General features: G+C 41.9%; 1 protein-coding gene across 5 annotated transcripts in view; it reads right to left on the minus strand.

The window, feature by feature from the left end:
* The window catches only part of Cfap221 (cilia and flagella associated protein 221), a 112663-nt gene extending 103040 nt beyond the window's left edge, over window positions 1-9623 (minus strand). For 2 of the 5 annotated variants that reach the window (XR_007107935.1, XM_047547368.1), the window contains exons 1-3: window positions 9296-9623; window positions 7716-7901; window positions 5951-6051 (exon numbers count right to left, since the gene is read on the minus strand). Coding sequence is in view for 4 of the 5 variants with exons in the window: in XM_047547368.1 (XP_047403324.1) it covers window positions 5951-6051; window positions 7716-7854 (240 nt within the window). In the remaining variant the exon portion in view is untranslated. The remainder of the gene's footprint in view (window positions 1-5950; window positions 6052-7715; window positions 7902-9295) is intronic. The other 3 variants (XM_047547371.1, XM_047547370.1, XM_047547369.1) reach the window with 3 other exon arrangements.
* Window positions 9624-16659: the final 7036 nt, after the last annotated feature.

A 16659-nucleotide genomic window follows, 5' to 3' on the forward strand; every position in this document is an offset into this window, starting at 1 on the left:
TTTACTTCATAAGTATAATTTTCCAGGCAAAAATCTCTCCACAGAGAGGAAAAAGAATGAAAAGGGTCATGGTGTTAAGAAAACTGGGACCATTATTTCAAATTTCAAAGCAAATTGAAGCATTGATTTCAATATGAAAGCTAATGAGATGTTTCAAATCCTTTAACCAGATCTGCATGGATCTCAAACTGTTAATGAACAATTTAGTATGAATTTTAAACAAACATTCAATCATTCCAGTCTCAGGCAATTTGCATAGTTTCCTTTAGAAAACTAAGATAAAAGCACAATTGTTGGATTTTCCTCTTTGTTTGGGGAGACTCTCAAGGTCATTGCCTTAGGCTTCCTCTTAACTTTGCTGGTGGAAATAGGAGGCTTGCAGTTCCAATATCTCCCAGAATGTTATTATGATGAAGTCATTTTGTACTTGTATCCATTACCTAGTTCTGTTTGTTTTAATGTCTGATACAAGAGGTAAGATCATTTAGACTTTACACTATATTTGCTAGGAATTAGTGAGCCTTTGCCAAGTCCATTTAAGGAGATGTAGAAGGGCTTGGGCAGCCAGGGCAAGATGGCTCATGAGGAGGTTGGGGACAGGGTCAGAACAAGGGAGCATGGAGAGGGTCTTCTCATGAGGTCAACTTCCTGGTTGATGAAAGTACTCATGGATACAAGCTGGGGACCCAATAAGACAGACACTTCCATACTTGTTCTCCTAAGTGGGGGATCCATTAGAAAAACTAAAACAGATGCATGGACAGAGGGACCAATCAATAATAGCAAGGAGAGCATGGACAGGGGAGGAAATAAGCAAAGGAGGAAATTCCAGAGGCCATAAAAAAAACAGGTCAAAGCTCCCCGAATAGATTCCCAGCTCTGGGCCCCCTTGTCTTCAGAGAAGTCTGTCTCTGTGGCTTTTGCAATAAACCTACTGCTCATTTGCTACCTCTGTGTCCTGTTCTTCAATTCTTTGCTGAATGGAGGCAAGGAACCCAGCACCCCTACAGGGTAATAAATCTCTTCCAAGAAAAAGAGTTCAATAGCATTTCTTCACAAGGGTACATTGCCTTCTGTGCGTGAAGCACTGTTCTGGGTACTGGGGAAGTCACAATACAGAAGAGGGACATGGCCTCTGTTCAGCAGAGTGAAGCAGAGTTGAGAGTTCATCTTTTTCAACAATTAAATCATACTCTCTTGGTTCCCAGGCATTCTCAGTGGGAGTGAGATCACCCACAAGAGGAGTAAAAATTGATCCTTGGGAGGTAAATATTACAGTGGCTTGGGATCTTCCAAAGCTCAACCCTACCTGACAAAATCTTATTCCTTAATATTTCATTTCTCTCATTAATGTCTCCTTGGGGGATGATAATGAAGGAAAATGTTGAGAACCACATTCATCTCTAAAATTCTATGGAACTGATCTCAATTTTCTTAAGTGCATTGTTTCTCTGCTCAAAATACTTAACTTCCCCTCCTACAAAAATTACAATCATACTCTTTATTTCTATTTTCCTCCAAATCCACATTCCCCACCTTCTACATCATTACTTCTCTCCACAAATCCTAAAATTCAGGTAAACCAGATTGTATACTGGCCTCCAAATATGCCACACGCTAGCTCACCCTAAACTTCTTGCACGTCTTTCTCCACATCCTGAATGTCTTCCCCTCACTCTCATTTTGCTGCCTGGCTACTAAGTTGTTTCATTGTTTTCTTAATACCTTCTACCACTTGGAAAACTTGATTTTGTGCATCTTAACCTTCCCCATAATAGTGCAATACTTTGTTTAGCATATAACAGATGCTCTTACTACATGTGGAATTAAACATAAGAAAATTTTCAATTCTACTAAAAACATAATTATGTACTCCAAACAGAAAAAACTTCACTGGAGATAAAGTAATAGGCAAAAAGATCAATCGGAGAAATGAATATTAAAGTATATACTTAATATGATTAAAATTATAAAGAGGGCAAAACAATTTTAAATTTAGTGACATTATTAGAATCATTGACATTATTCTAAACACACCCCCTCGCCCACATACAAAGTCAGTTTAAAAATGCTGTTCTATGACTTAAAAGAATCATGTTGTTGTTAATTTTTTGGAATAGTAACTTTTTAAATTACCAGGTAATTATTAACTCTCATGATGTCATGCAGTAAGGAAATTCAATATTTCTTGAAACCAGGGGAATCCTGGCAAACTAACTAGCCTTTATGTGATTCTATTTTACAGAAGGTGAAGCCTTTTGCCCTATAGCATGCATAAAGGTGGAAAGCTAGCAACAAAAGTTATGAAACATCTAGAAAAAGAATTGTGACTTAATATTAAGATTGCAATATTCCCCAAACTGATTCAATGTGACTCATCAAAATCTGAATTATGCTTTTTTTTTCCCTTAGAAATTGACAAGCTAGTCCCAATATTCATATGGGATTGCCAGGAACCAGAGTGGTCAAACTGATCTTCAAAAAGAACAAAGTTGGAGCATTGACACTGCCAGGTTTCAAAACTTACCGTAAGCTACAGTTACCGAGAGCTGTGATGCCATTAGCATAAGAATAAGATTGGTGGAGTAGCACAACTGATTTTCAATGGTCAATTGATTTTTCAACAAAAGTGTCAAGACCAATCAATGGGGAAAAATAGCCTTTTTTAACAAAAACAGTGAACATGCAAAAGATTAAAGTTGATCCCTACCTCACACAATACACAAAAATTAAAGTGAACTACATATCTAAATTTAAGAGCTAAACATATAAAACTTTTAGAGGAAAACAGGTGTAAAGTTTTATGACCTTGGATTTGTTAATGTGTCCTTAGATGTGACACCACAAGCAGAAGTAACAAGAGAAAAATCAGATTGGACTTCATCAAAATTAAAAACTTGTGCTACAAAGGACATTATCAAGAGAGTTAAGACAATAACCCATAGGATGGGATAAAATAATTGCAACTCACATGTCTCATAAATAATTTGTATCTAGAATAAAGAACTCTTAAAACCAATGGAAAAAAAAAAGCACTTAATTATAAAATGGGCAAGGGATTTGAAGAGATATCTCTCTAAGGAACTTGCAAATGGCAGTAAGCTCATAAAAAGGCACCAAACAGAGTTAGGCACTAGAAAATTGCAAATAAAATGGGTGAATAGTGTCCTCAAAAAGATATGCCCAGATTCTAATCCCTGGAGACCGTGAATGTGACCTTATAGGAAAAAAGGTCTTTACAGATGTAAAGTTAAGGATGTCAGAAGGGATCATCCTAGATTACCTGAGTGGGCACTAAATCCAATGACAAGTATTGTTTTCCAAGTGGAAGAGGACACAGGGAGGCATAAGAAAAGGTCATGTGAAGACGGAGGCAGCACTGGAGTAATGTAGGCCCCATTCAAGGAAACTCTGGAGCCACAAGAACCTGGAAGATTCTCCCATAGGGATGTGCAGGAAGTGCAACCTTGCTGATACCCTGAGGTTGGACTTTGGCTTCCAGAACTGAGAAAGAATAAATTTTGATTTTTAAATTAATTAATTAATTAATTTTGTGGGGCTGGGGATTGAACCCAGGGCCTTGTGCTTGCAAGGCAAGCACTCTACCATCTGAGCTATATCCCTAGTCAATTTTGATTTTTAAACACCCTAAATTTGTGGTAATTTGTTATGGAAGCAATCCAAAATTTACATACCACAGATTCCAACGATTCCACTTGTTAGGTATATATATTCATGAAAACTGAAAGTTTCATACAAAAACATGTACCATGTACATGAACAGCATTATTCCCAACAGTTCTCAAGTGGAAACAATCTGAATGCCCATCAACTGATGAATGGATAATCAAAATGTGGTCTATTCATACAATGGAACATTACTCAGTCTTAGAAAGGGATGAGGTACAGATTTGTACAACTACTTGGATGAAATAGAAAATACACTAAGTGAAAGGAGGCAGTCTTAAAACACCCACATGTTATATGATTTCATTTATATGAAATATCTACAATAGATAAATCTATAGAGACAGGAAGTATGTGAGTGGGTTGCCGAGGGTGGAGGAGAGGCAGGTGAGGGTATGGGAGAAATGAGGGAGTCAGATAGGGAGTGGCTGATAGCAAATGTGGGATTTCTTATTGGGGTGATAAATGTTTTAAACTTAGATTGTGGAAATGGTTGCATAAATCTATGAATTTATTAAGATCATTAAATTGTATGTATACTATAAATGGGTGAAGTTTCAGCATGTGAATTTTATTTCAATAAAAATATAAAAAAAGGGAATAATAGCTGGGTCCAGGGGCACACACCTGTAATCCTAGTGGCTTGGGAAGCTGAGGCAGGAAGATCACGAGTTCAAAGCCAGCCTCAGCAACAACAAGGCCCTAAGCAACTCAGTGACACCCTGTCTCTCAATAAAATACAAAAAAGGGCTGGGAATGTGGCTCAGGGGTTGAGTGCCTCTGAGATCAAATTCCTGGTACTGCCCCACCAACCCAAAAAAAGCAAGTAATAACATTCTATTGAAGCTTTTGGTATGATTTAGTAAATGAACAGTAATTCTGAATAATAATTACCTTAGTACTATCCTACACTAACCTAGAACAGCAAACTTCAACAAGGAAAAGTAGTCCCCAAAATTAATAATTAACTTTGGTCTTTGATGCCATGTTCTAAGAAAGGTCTCCTTGGAGGTTGGTGGGTGAAGTGCCTAACCACATTTAAATCCTAGCCCTCTTCCTCAGAGAAAATACTTGGCCCCTAACAGGTTCCTTTTCAGACCTGTTCTCTCTCTACCCACTTTGTTGATTAAGGATTCACAGAAACTGCATTCTCCCCTGTTCACTGGGGACTGCCTGATAGAAATCTAATTTTACTTTCTGACAGTTTCACCATTTGTCAATTTCCTCCAGTGATTCAACCTCACACTGAAAAATCTAACACAGTAATCAGAACACTTTCTTAAATGATCCACTTTAAGGCATGACTTCTAAGAACATATTACATCTAAAAGTAGAGTTGTGTGGTGGTTGGGGACAGTGCCAGATGGAGAATATCACATGCAAAGGCAGGCTCTCAGAGGGTCCACAGGAAGAGAACCTACCTCTGCTCCCAACCCAATACAGCTCAGAGACCTGTATGGGTCAGATCTAGGACTCAGTGTGGAACAGGTCTGGGATGTTCTGTCCATTGTGACTTTAGGGGACAGTGGTGAAGACTGAGATTGGAAAGCTGATTTAAATACATTTCATATAGGTTTGTACAGATAGGACCCTGAAGTCACACAAAGCCCACCCTGGTCAACATTCAGGTCGATGAAAGGGACCCAGAAAGACTGAGCTTCCACATGGCTCTCCAGGGCTCTGGCTACTTTTCAGTCCCGTCTCTGTCTCTTAAGGAACCTGTTCAGTGGAGCTGCCTCTGCCTCCCTAGAGGTCGACAAATCTTCTTTGTCCAGAATGACTGAGGGAGGCATGGGCAAAAGTTAAATTGAATCCTGGTTGGGACCTCTTAGGAAAGGCAGACCCCTTTCCTGGAATTGGAACCACAGTGGAGAAAAGCAGCCTAAGAGTCAAGTCCTGTTTCTATCTCTCAGTAGCTCAATGTGCTTGAATCTCAGTTTTCTCATCTATATGATGAGAGCTCTAACACAATCTTCACAAAGCTGATATGAGGACTAGATGCAGTACTGTAAACAAGAAGCTCAGTATCTTCCCTAAGAGTGGCTGAGCAGGGACATGTATTTGGAAGAGTGCCTCTGGCAGAGTGGAAGTTACTTGTCTAAGCATGCTGATGCAACTTTAGAATTTTTCCATCATGAAACTACACTTCTGGCCAGGCACTTCAGTGGTTTATGCTGCTCTTCAGGTAAATGAGAAATATGAGAGTGGAATACTCACGTCATTTTACTATTATGATTAATTATCGTTCTTAAAAAGTACCTACCAGAATCTGTTGGTGTTGTTTTTCTATTTGATAGCCTCCGAAATGCACTATACCAGGTCTGGCCTGTATGACTTTATTATCTAGAAGCTTGGCATAAACTTCTGTAAAAACAAGGTAGATAAGAATATCATGAGACTTCAAAGGAAATATTATGTTAAACAAGATCCTATTAAACACGGACTTTTTAGGGCTTTCTTTAATTTAGGATGCAGCTGTCAACAAGTCTGTCTGCTCTGAAGAAGCTGGACTGCTTCTCCTTTCTGTATTCAAGCATCATTTGGGAGATGCTCCTATCACAACAAGTTCACATTGTACGTATTACCATTAAAATAATTTGCTCTTTACACATGTTGCACATGTCTTTCTCATAAGACATCAACTGGTAAAGCCCACACACCCTATCTTTGTGCTAATGCTGAGATTACTTATTAAATGATAATTATCCAGTTCAAAGTATCCAAACACCAAGGATTTAATTTTATTACTGTGTATTTAACTTTATTATTTGATTTCCTCTGCACAGCATTACAACATGACACTGAATAATCCTGAGGCTCTGGACAGTAAAGCCTTGAATTGCTTTTGTTGTAATGTGAGGGCCTGTCTCTCTGCCTCTGCCTCTGTCTCTGTCTCTGTCTCTTTCTCTCTTTTAAGTTTTGAAGACAAAGTTAAAACAGCTGAGCTCCTAAAAACATTCAGCTCTGTAGAACTTTGTTCTCTCTGTATGCCAGAGTGCAGGCATGTGGAGAAGGGGCTGAGACCCCACTGCATGATCCAGTCCACGCCTTCCTTGGTGCTTTGGGTCAGTCAGTGTGCCACGCACATTTGTTTCAACCCTGTGCTTTATTATTTCCACTTTGCAGAGGAGGAAGCTGAGACTTAACAAGGTTAAGTAACTTGCCCCCGATTGGTAGTCAAAAATCAAGCCCAGGTCTCTCTGATTCCAACCACTCACCTGCTTCCCTCAGAATGCATGTACTGTCTCATTTTTCACAAATGATAACCTTTTTTACTTTGGCCACATACAAATCCTGTGAGCCACAGACACCTGCATCCCAGTCTTTGCCCATTGTGGTTCTGTGATATGTCTGGAGTGGGTGTGACACCTTTGTTTTTTTCTGACCAGGGGAGCTGTCAATGTTGGGGCCAAATCGAAGGGTTGGAACAGGGTGAGGATGGTGTGAAAGGGGACTAGCGATCTCTGTAGGTTATTATTTGATCATTTCTCAAATATTCAAATTACCATTATACAATGATTATTTTTTAATGCCAAAGGATTTTTTTTTTTTAGGGTCACAAAGTAGATGTAAAACTAGCATGTTTCTGCTAATGTCCAGAAATGGTGAAGTTATACCAATTTGCAATTGTCATGTTTGTTCTATAGTGACAAAAGAGTCAAACCAAAATATTACATTACTAACATTTAAGATGGGATGAGTAGGGGGCAAATGAACATGACGGAGAGCTGGACCCGGGGTTCTACCAGCAGAACACTGCTGAGGGCGAGACATAGGCAGCCGGGACAGGCAGCGAAGACATTGGAGGAAGCGGAAGTAACAGAACTTGCTGACTAATTTACACCACAAAATCTACCAGTGGAGCAGCTAGATCTAAATACGATGATTGTTCTTAATAGTAAAAACTATGCTGAGCCTATAAAACAATACAGGTAAAACATCACCAATAATTCCATTATGCTTTCTGGACTCTGAATCCACTGAGAAGATGTGGGTTTTGTAAAGAAAACTGTTTTTTAACTGCTTACTTGATTCAAGGAGGTGATTAGGCACTTCTGTTCTTTTCTTGGGCTCCTCTACTAGGCTCTTCAAAAGAAGGGGCGATATATTATTAAAGGGTTCTTCAGCATTCTTCTGCTCTTGTCTGGGGGTTTTCACCACTGCCATTTTTTCATGAGAAATGAAGTCTTCCTTCTAGAACCAAAGGTCGTTTCCTGATGAGAACACAGCAGTAGTATAATCATCCGTGAGAAACCACGCACATTTTTTTTTCTCCATTCTTGACAAATGTACCTCTTGTCATTGCATGGTTTACTGTGGTTTAGGCCCTCCCTGTCTCTAGTCTGTGCTGACCACTACATTCCCACACAGGCTGTCCCATTAATCTTCTTACATCACCCATCATAACCCAGTAATGGTGCTCTGGCTCCAAACCCTTGTGTAAGCCTCAAGCACTTTTTCTAAAATGTTCTACTGAGATGCTTCTTGCATACCTGAAGGGAGAAGTAAAGACCTTCATAGTTAAATAAGTTTGGAAAATGTTAAAGTATACAGTTAAATAGGACTCTTGTTTCTGAAATTTCACCAAAGCAGTTTCTCAGAGGTATGTGACCATGAATTTCTTCAAGATTTGTATTAACTGTTTGCAGGTGTGGCAATTATGAGTCACCTTCCCGGGCTGGACTCTCTGCTAACAGGGAGCAATGAGGAGATAGTGAAGACTATACTCTGCCAGATATAGAAACCTGGGGGCATTCCTCTGTGGGTCTCAGTTTAGGTTGTACATCTTGTCAGACTTGCCTTCCCTTAACATGCTCATTTGAAATTCTACTTTCTTCATGAAGTCCATGCTGATCCCAATATCCTTTAACATTTTTGTAGCAATTATTGCTTCTACTGCTCATTTGGCATGAATAATTTATTGCCTTGTAATGTTTATGTTCCCTAAATTCTTTAACTCAACCTTAACTTAAATCATAATAAATTTATCAGTACAAAAAACCTCCAGTAATTTATTGTCTTGTAACAGTACTTTACAAATCCCACTTTCTCTTATATCTTCCACAACTTATTCTCTAAACTTGGGGCTAGGGGGCTGCTCTGTGAAGTCCTTGAAACTGGTTGTAAACTCATGTGTGTATCTTTGTGTGTGTGTGTGTGTATTCCCCCACCCCCAGAAGGCCCGTGACTTTGGAGTTCCAGGTATAGTGTCAAGCAAAAGACACGAATATTCTGAAGGGCGGGTTAATCATTTTCAGATAGAAGTTTCTGCTTTCCCCTCCCATTGCATCCCCTCTCGCTAGCATCATCGCTGAAGGCTGCCCACTCCTCAGCACAACCTGGTCCTCCTGCCCCAAGTTCACCCTCCTTCTCCTCCTGTTCTTCCAATTCCCCGCCTGTACTTCAGGCAGGTGCAAGAGAAGCACTTTTCATGCCAGCTCTCCCACCCTCTTGAACTTGTCTCTATGGTCGCACCCCCCACGGCCTGAGCCCCTCCTCTAGCGTCCAGACCCTTCCACCCAGGAGAAACACTTCCTCCCTCAGGGACCTTTCACTCCAGCCTTCCGCCCCATGCGCCACCCATCATCGTTTAGCCATCCGTCCCGACCTCTCCTAGGACCCTGGCCGTCACTGAGGTGGGCTGGACACCTGCTCGGGACTCAGCTTCCTTAGCAGCTCGGCGGTGGACTCTGAGTCACCCCCAGCCCCAGGTCAGAGGCCGCTCACAGGAGGTGGTTCCCGGGCCGGATTCGGCCGGCGCCCGCACCCGCTCGCAGCGTCGCCATGACGACGCGGACGCGCTCCCGGGTGGGCGGCGGACGCGACCAAACTCTGCCGGGACGTGGGGGAGCTGGGCAGCAGCGGCTCGAGGTCAGGAGGCCGCGGGGAACTTCGGGGACCGCGGAGCCGTCTACCGGGCTCGGGGCAGAATCTAAAGAGAGATTGATAGTATGGGAAGAGGGGAGAGCTGATGGATTCTCGAGGAGGAATGGGAAAGTCGGCAAACACCATAAACTGGAACCTGCAGGAGCGGATCGCGGGAGCGAGGACGGGAGGGGGCGGGGCCTCCAGCGCAGTGGGTGGAGCTTCCCGCTGCCCCACTTTTTTACAGTTTGATTTATATTTTCTGTTATGGTAAATTTCATACCTATACAAAGGCAGGGTGGAATGGTATGATGAACCATCCAGCTGCAACCATGATCAAATCATGTCCCATCTTATTTCATCAGCATCTCTCCTTCGCTCTATTATTTTGAAGAAAATTTCAGACATCATCTTGCTCCTTCCGTGTATCACTCGGCATTTACTTGATATTATTTATGGCTTTATATTGTTAAGAGATTATAATGGGCGTCTAATGGGACTGACTGCTTTACTTCATGGTCATCGATGCTGCATGTATACCCCCTCCCAAATGGGAATGTTCTTCTCTTCCATCTTTTCATTCTCTGACTCCTCCCTCACCACCAACGTTTTTGCCTGTGAAAAACCTCCCCCTCTCTCAAGTGAACCACTAGATAAGATACACCCTCTACCTTCCTCATAACCTTCCAGAACAGAAGGTGGAGCGTTCCACCATCTTTATAGTACTTATATTGTTATAGGCTGCGCCCATCATTATTTACATATGTGTCTTAAACTGCAAGACTCTTAGTGGGAAGGCACTCTACCTTCGTCTCCCAAAGCCCTCAACACAGTTTTTCGTCTATAGCAATTCCTCAGTAACCTTTGACCAATGGAGTGAAAAACTTCGTTTTTCTAGTAGGTTGCTTTAGTTATTTCTGCTTTGTTATCCCAACAAGGTTGTAGATTTCAGGAGAACAGGTACCACGTTTGCCATTGTTCCAGACCTTTTCACACCAGCTCAAATCATGATCATGTTTGTTTCCATATGCCTTTTAATGGGTGTTGGGTAACATTTTCAAATTTGTACTTAACTTTTTTCTTAAGAAAAAAAATTCCCTCTTTTATGAAGATTCTACATAGAGCTCTAGATAAGCAATTAACCAAATTGTACATCATACTTTGTGTATACCATTGGTTGCCTGCTGCCACTTTCTAACAGAACCCTAGCTTTGCTCAGTTTCTCCCCTGTTTGCCAGTTCTGGCCATAGATTCATCTAGATCAATATGGAATTTCCAATCCCCCAGCCCTCCTTGCCCATGATTGATTCAGGGCTGAATATATAATCCTATTCTGACCACAAAGACATCAGGCAGACTTCTGAAAGACTTCTGGTAGACCTCTGAGGAATGCTTTCTCCCTGCAAAGAAGCTACACATAGAGTATTTTTCTCTTTCTGGATTTTGTAGTGTCTGGAATAATTCATGAAACTTCAGCAGCCATCAAAGGTGTGCTAGCATTAGACTGAAAGTGGTGGCAAGGACAAAAGAGCAAGAAGATAGGAATAGGATCGTGGGCTTGGATGACATCATTTCACCTATGGTTGTTTGTACCTGTATTTCATTATCTCTTTCTTGCAACTGAAAACCTCTGACATTTCTGAACAGTCACCACTCAAAGTGTGCACTCTGGCACAGGAGCTTGTTAGGAAGGCAGACTTTCCAGCTCTCCTAGACCCACTGATTCAGAAACTGCATTTTAATAAGATTCCCCCAGGCAATTCATAGGTGCATGAAAGTTTGAGAATCATGTAACTGATGGATGCTCTTCAAGTATATTGTTTTAAATCAATGTGTTGATGTACATATTCCACATTTATTTCACTTGGCATTTGCAATGAGTAGGACTTGTAGCTATCCCAACCTCCTCCAAATGAATGCAATGACATGTGTGTGACAACAGGCAAGGAAGCTATAAGCTGTAAGCTTCAGTAGAATGGGGGAAGTTGTTAATTTCCATGCTTAAGACTCCTCAGCTGCTTCACATTGTACAGAAAATAAAATTCAAAGTCTTTAGTGCACTTTGAGGATTTGGTGAGACTTGGCTGCCAGCACCTCCATCCACCTTCTCATCCTACTCTACTGTGTCCCCCACCTCCCTTTTGCCTGCTGGGGTGGGTAGACAGATGGCAGATCCTTTGGCACGCACTGCTCTCCTGGAGAAGTGGGATCCCTGTCCCTCCCCTTGGGTCTGAATGAGTCTCTAAGTTCCATCTGAATTTCAGACCCCAACATTTGTGAGACATAGAGAAAGCGTTGCTCTTTCAACCTCAATATTTGGGTATGGCAGCTTATGGCTGCAGGAATAAATAATCAGAAACTTGCCAATTCCTAGTTGGCCAAAGGAGTCCTTCCCCAGAGGGGCTTCCCCTGGCTTGCTTTCTAAGTTGGGTCCCATCTATTTCCTCTCTCACAGTACTGTGTTCACTCCCTGCATAGCTGTGGTAGTTACTATAACAAAATACCTTAAATTGGGTGGCTTATAAAACAACAGAAGTTTTCACTGGGAGGTCCAGGATCACAAGGCACCAGCACCTTCCTTGTCTGGTAGGGCTCACTTCCTGGGTCATCGACAGTGTGTTTTCTTGTGGGTCCTCACATGGTGGAAAGGAGTAGAAGACTCCAGGGAGTCTTTTATAAGGGTACTAATTCCATTTATGAGGACTTTGTCCCTATGACCTAATCATAACCCCTTTGGACCATGATGTCAGCATAAGGATTTTGGGAATATACACTGAGGGCATAACTGGTGAGTTGACCTCTTTGACCTCCATCTCCCTGGACTGTAAGGTCAATGAAGGACCATTATGGCCAGCAGAGTACTATGCACTCATCACCTTGCATGCTGCCTGCCACACACGGGGGCCTCACAGGTGTTTATATGTGGGGGTTCCCGGGACCCCCAGCCTTGGGCATGGTCAAGATGGCGCCTGACGCTGAGCCAGAGGCGGCCAGCTATACAGTAAACAACCAGCGAATTCCAATGATTGGCTAGTTAACGATGAGGCTAGAGCATGCCCCCCTCGTGTACCCATCCTATGCTTGCAGCTGTCCGCGTTTATCTCGTGTACTCTCCCCTGATTGGTTGAAGTGTATATAAGCCTGGTGGGTGGGAGAGTAGGGGGGAGAAGCTGAGGAAGAGGCAGAAGCGGCGGGGACGGAAGAAGCGGAAGAAGCGGCGAAGGTGGAGGCGGAGGTTGAAGCCAAGCTGGAAGCAGGGAGTACGCGGGAGCTGGAAGAAGCTGGGAGAAGGGAAGCTGGGAGTGCGCAGAAGCTAGGGGTAAGAGAAGCGTAGGAGAGGAACTGTGCACAATAAACTTCCAAAGCTTCAGACATTTGTCGTGTCTCTCTCTGCGGCCAGAGGGGACGCGATATTTATAGAACCAAGTCATTGAGTTATGTCCAGTGCTTCCTAAATGTTAAATTAAATGTGTATTTGGAATAGGAGTAAGCTAGTCATATGATTCAGAATTCCAAAAGTAAAAAAACCCTTCCTTCTTCATCTGTCCCTTAGCCATCAAGTTCCCTTTCTCAGAGGTGATTTGTGTTACCAGATTTATAGTTATCTTTTAGGTTTATGTTTTATATATATGTGAACAATTGTATTTGTAAGACCTTTACCCTTTGTTCAATAGCCCGATAGCTCACTCTTCTGACCCTTCTTTATGCACTGAAAAATTTATCTGGGTGATCATTTCATATCTGTACATAAAGTACCTCTTCTTTCTTTTTTATGGCTGCATAATATTCTATAATTTATTTACCCAGTCTCTATTGTTAGATATTTATTTTCTTATCTTATGCTATTATTATAAACAATGTATGTTATTTAAGTATGTTATACAAGTTTGTACATTTCTACAAAATTGTGCTTATGTCTATTCATAAACATGAATATATCTGTAGGAAAAGTCCCCAAAGTGTAAGTGCTTTGGTCAAAAGGTTTGTGAAGTTGTAGTATTGATAATTATTGCCAAGTTATCCTCAATAAGTTGTGTTAATTTCTACTCCTACTATCCTCTACCCATTTTGCCATTGGATTCTTGGTCTTTTCTTATTGAGTTGTTGGAGTTCCTTACATATTAGGGATGCTAGCCATTTGTTCTGTGATAATTCTCAATTCCTTCCAGGTTTGTCATTTGACTGCACTGCTAGAGGTTTTTGAATTGCAGAATTAAAAAAAATTATGTTGCATTTCTTTCTTTTTTCTTTTTTGGTGCCAGGGATTGAACCCAGAGGCTCTTTACCTCTGAACCAAATTACAGCCCCCTTTTAATAAAGTTTTGAAACAGGGTCTCACTAAGTTGCTTAGGTCCTCACTAAGTTGCTGAGGCTGGCCTCAAACTTGTGATCCCAAGTTGCTGGGATTACAGGTGGGTGCCACCATGCCCAGCTGTTGCACTTCTTATCTATTGCTACATAACAAATGACTTCCGAATTTAGCAACTTGAGAAAACTATAAAAAGTTTTTCTATCTTGTGTTTTCTTAGGGATAGGAGAATTCAGATGACAACAGGGAGGGCTTATTTCTGCTCCCTGATGTCTGGGGCTCCAGTTGGAAGATCTGAAGAATTGGAGGCATCATCTGAAGGCATCATCTGAGAGTTGATGTTAAGCTGGAATCCTGAACAAGGCTTTTGGGCAACCATCTAAATGCTCTGAATTATTTCAATCTCATGGCAATGTTGAAAGGTGGGTATTATTTTCCCCATTACATAGGTAAAGAAATTGAGGCTTAGAGGGTTCAAGTAACTTGCCCAAGGTCACAAGGTTAACTGATGATTAACTCAGGATTTGAACTCAGTTTTGTCTCTTGACAGCGTTCTTTTCTTTATGTCAATGCCTTTACCAGGCAGAAATGGGAGGAGCCTCTGGAAGGTTGGGGTGCACCTGACCTTCCTTTGCTCCATGTAGTGAAGATAAGGCCTTGGAAACATTAGCAACATCGTCTTTCAGATATGGTTTTATTTGCTCTCTTTTATTTGATCGGCTTTAACTATAATATAAATATTCAAAAGGATGCTGACAAATGAAGGAGGAAAATATGAAAAGCAAAGAAAATAACTGCTTTCCTGAGAAAGCCAGACTACATTTCCAGAGTGTAAACAGTGAGCCTGGACCATAAAAACCTCATTAGAATGTCAGCGTTATACCTTTGTACTTCAGGACTGAATAGGAAATCACTCTTGCCCCATTATTTATGGCTCATCAATAATACATTAGTTCACCTCCCAGTAAAACTGACATTTAGGGAAGGACGGGGCTGTTTGCTGGGTTTATTCCATACCCGAAGGGGCACAGCACTTTATCCATATTTGTGTGGTCATTTGGTGACAACCTTAGACACCCAGAGGCAATTCTCTCTCAGACACCCAGTCCCCGCCCCCAGGACTCTCCTTGGCTCCACACCCACAAATCAGCTCAAATATTACTTCCTCAGGGAAGCTGTCAGCAAGTGCAAGACAGAGCTCGTTCAGTTGCAAGTGTCTGAAATAGAGTCAAACACAAGGCGGGTGGAGAGAGAGATTGAAAGAGGCTTCTTCAAGACCTCAGTTACAGCTGCATTCAGGTGCCAGATACTGGTGTGACAATTTTGCTTCTCTCTGTCTCTTGAATCTTTCCAGTCCAAGCTGGCTTCATGCTCAGTCAGGGTCTTCACCCTGTGGAAAGATTGCCATCTTGCTATTAGCCTGTTTGTAATGCCAACATATAGGTTCTGTTGGTGTCACTCATGTTGACCCAGGTCGAGTCCCATGCCGATCCCTGAACCAATCACTATGGCTAGTTGGGGGTGATGGTGGCTCTCCTTGCCCAGGTCTAGGTCATGTGTTCACTTGGGACTCTTCTTGGTTAAATCCTCACCCAAATGATGTGGCCTGAGAGTGGGCAGGGAAGGTTCTTGTACCAGAAGAAGGAACAGAGGCTAGACAAGCAAAACCAACACATGCCTATATGCTTGACCTTTTTAAAAATGTTGATATTAAAATGCATTTGGCCTGCAAGCATGGTGACTGAAAGGACTCAAGCTATGCATCAATTCACCTGTCTAGTCCTTTACTGTAGGCTCTTCTAGAGTCTACCACAATTTGCAACATCATTCATCATATATTCTGCAGTTGCTGTGTCAGCCAAGCAATAGGTTGTTCAATGTGTGGTGATACAAGTCTTGCGTAGCAGCCCAGTCATCTTTCTGGGCCTCTGGGCCTCCTGGGTGGTGCACACAGCACCTTGGCCTTGTGCATGGGGCTGAGGCTATGAAAGGCAACTTCCATAGGCTTCTGTCATCCTAGCACAGCACCTGGAACAGAGCAAGTGATCAGCAAATATTCATCAAATGAACATAGACTTCCAACAAATGTTTATTGCTGTTGGGAGAAATTGGAACCTTTAGGAGGTGGGTCCTAGTGAGAGGTCTTTATGTCATTGCAGGAGTGCCATTGAAGGGGTTGTAGGACCCTGAGCTCTTTCTCCTTTGCTACCTGGCTCATAATGTAAGCAGTTTTGCTCTACCATGTGCTCCCACCATGGTGAGCTGCTTTGTCACAGGCCCAATTGATCATGGGTTGGACACTCCAGAACTGGGAGTCTCATAATACATTGATTATCCTGTGTACTTATTATAATAATGGGAATTTGACTAACACAGAGTCTACATCCTTGAACCTGGGCAGGCTTTTGTGTTTGTCAAGGAAAAAAAAAATGACTGGGGGTGTAGATGAGAGGCAGAGCACATGCCTAGCATTTGCAAGGTCCTGGGTTCAATACCCAGCACTACAAAAATAGAAAAACAACAACAACAACAAAAAAAACCTGTCAAGACAATCACAGAAGCCTACCCAGGAGAAGAAAAGCTATTTATTCTATCACTTGCTAGAATAAAGTGACACTTTTTTGACAGTGGCTTCATTCATCTATGGTCAAGCTCTTATGGGTGACCCCTCTCTCAAAGACAGTTCTTCTGGGAACACTGATTTTGCTTCTTGCCCATTGTTAAAGAAAAATTTATTCTGACACTTGCTAGATTAGTCAAGACTATTACAATGGAGGTTTTCCAATAGGGATGTGAGG

Source organism: Sciurus carolinensis, chromosome 3, assembly GCF_902686445.1.
Source record: "Sciurus carolinensis chromosome 3, mSciCar1.2, whole genome shotgun sequence".
Lineage (NCBI taxonomy): Eukaryota > Metazoa > Chordata > Mammalia > Rodentia > Sciuridae > Sciurus > Sciurus carolinensis.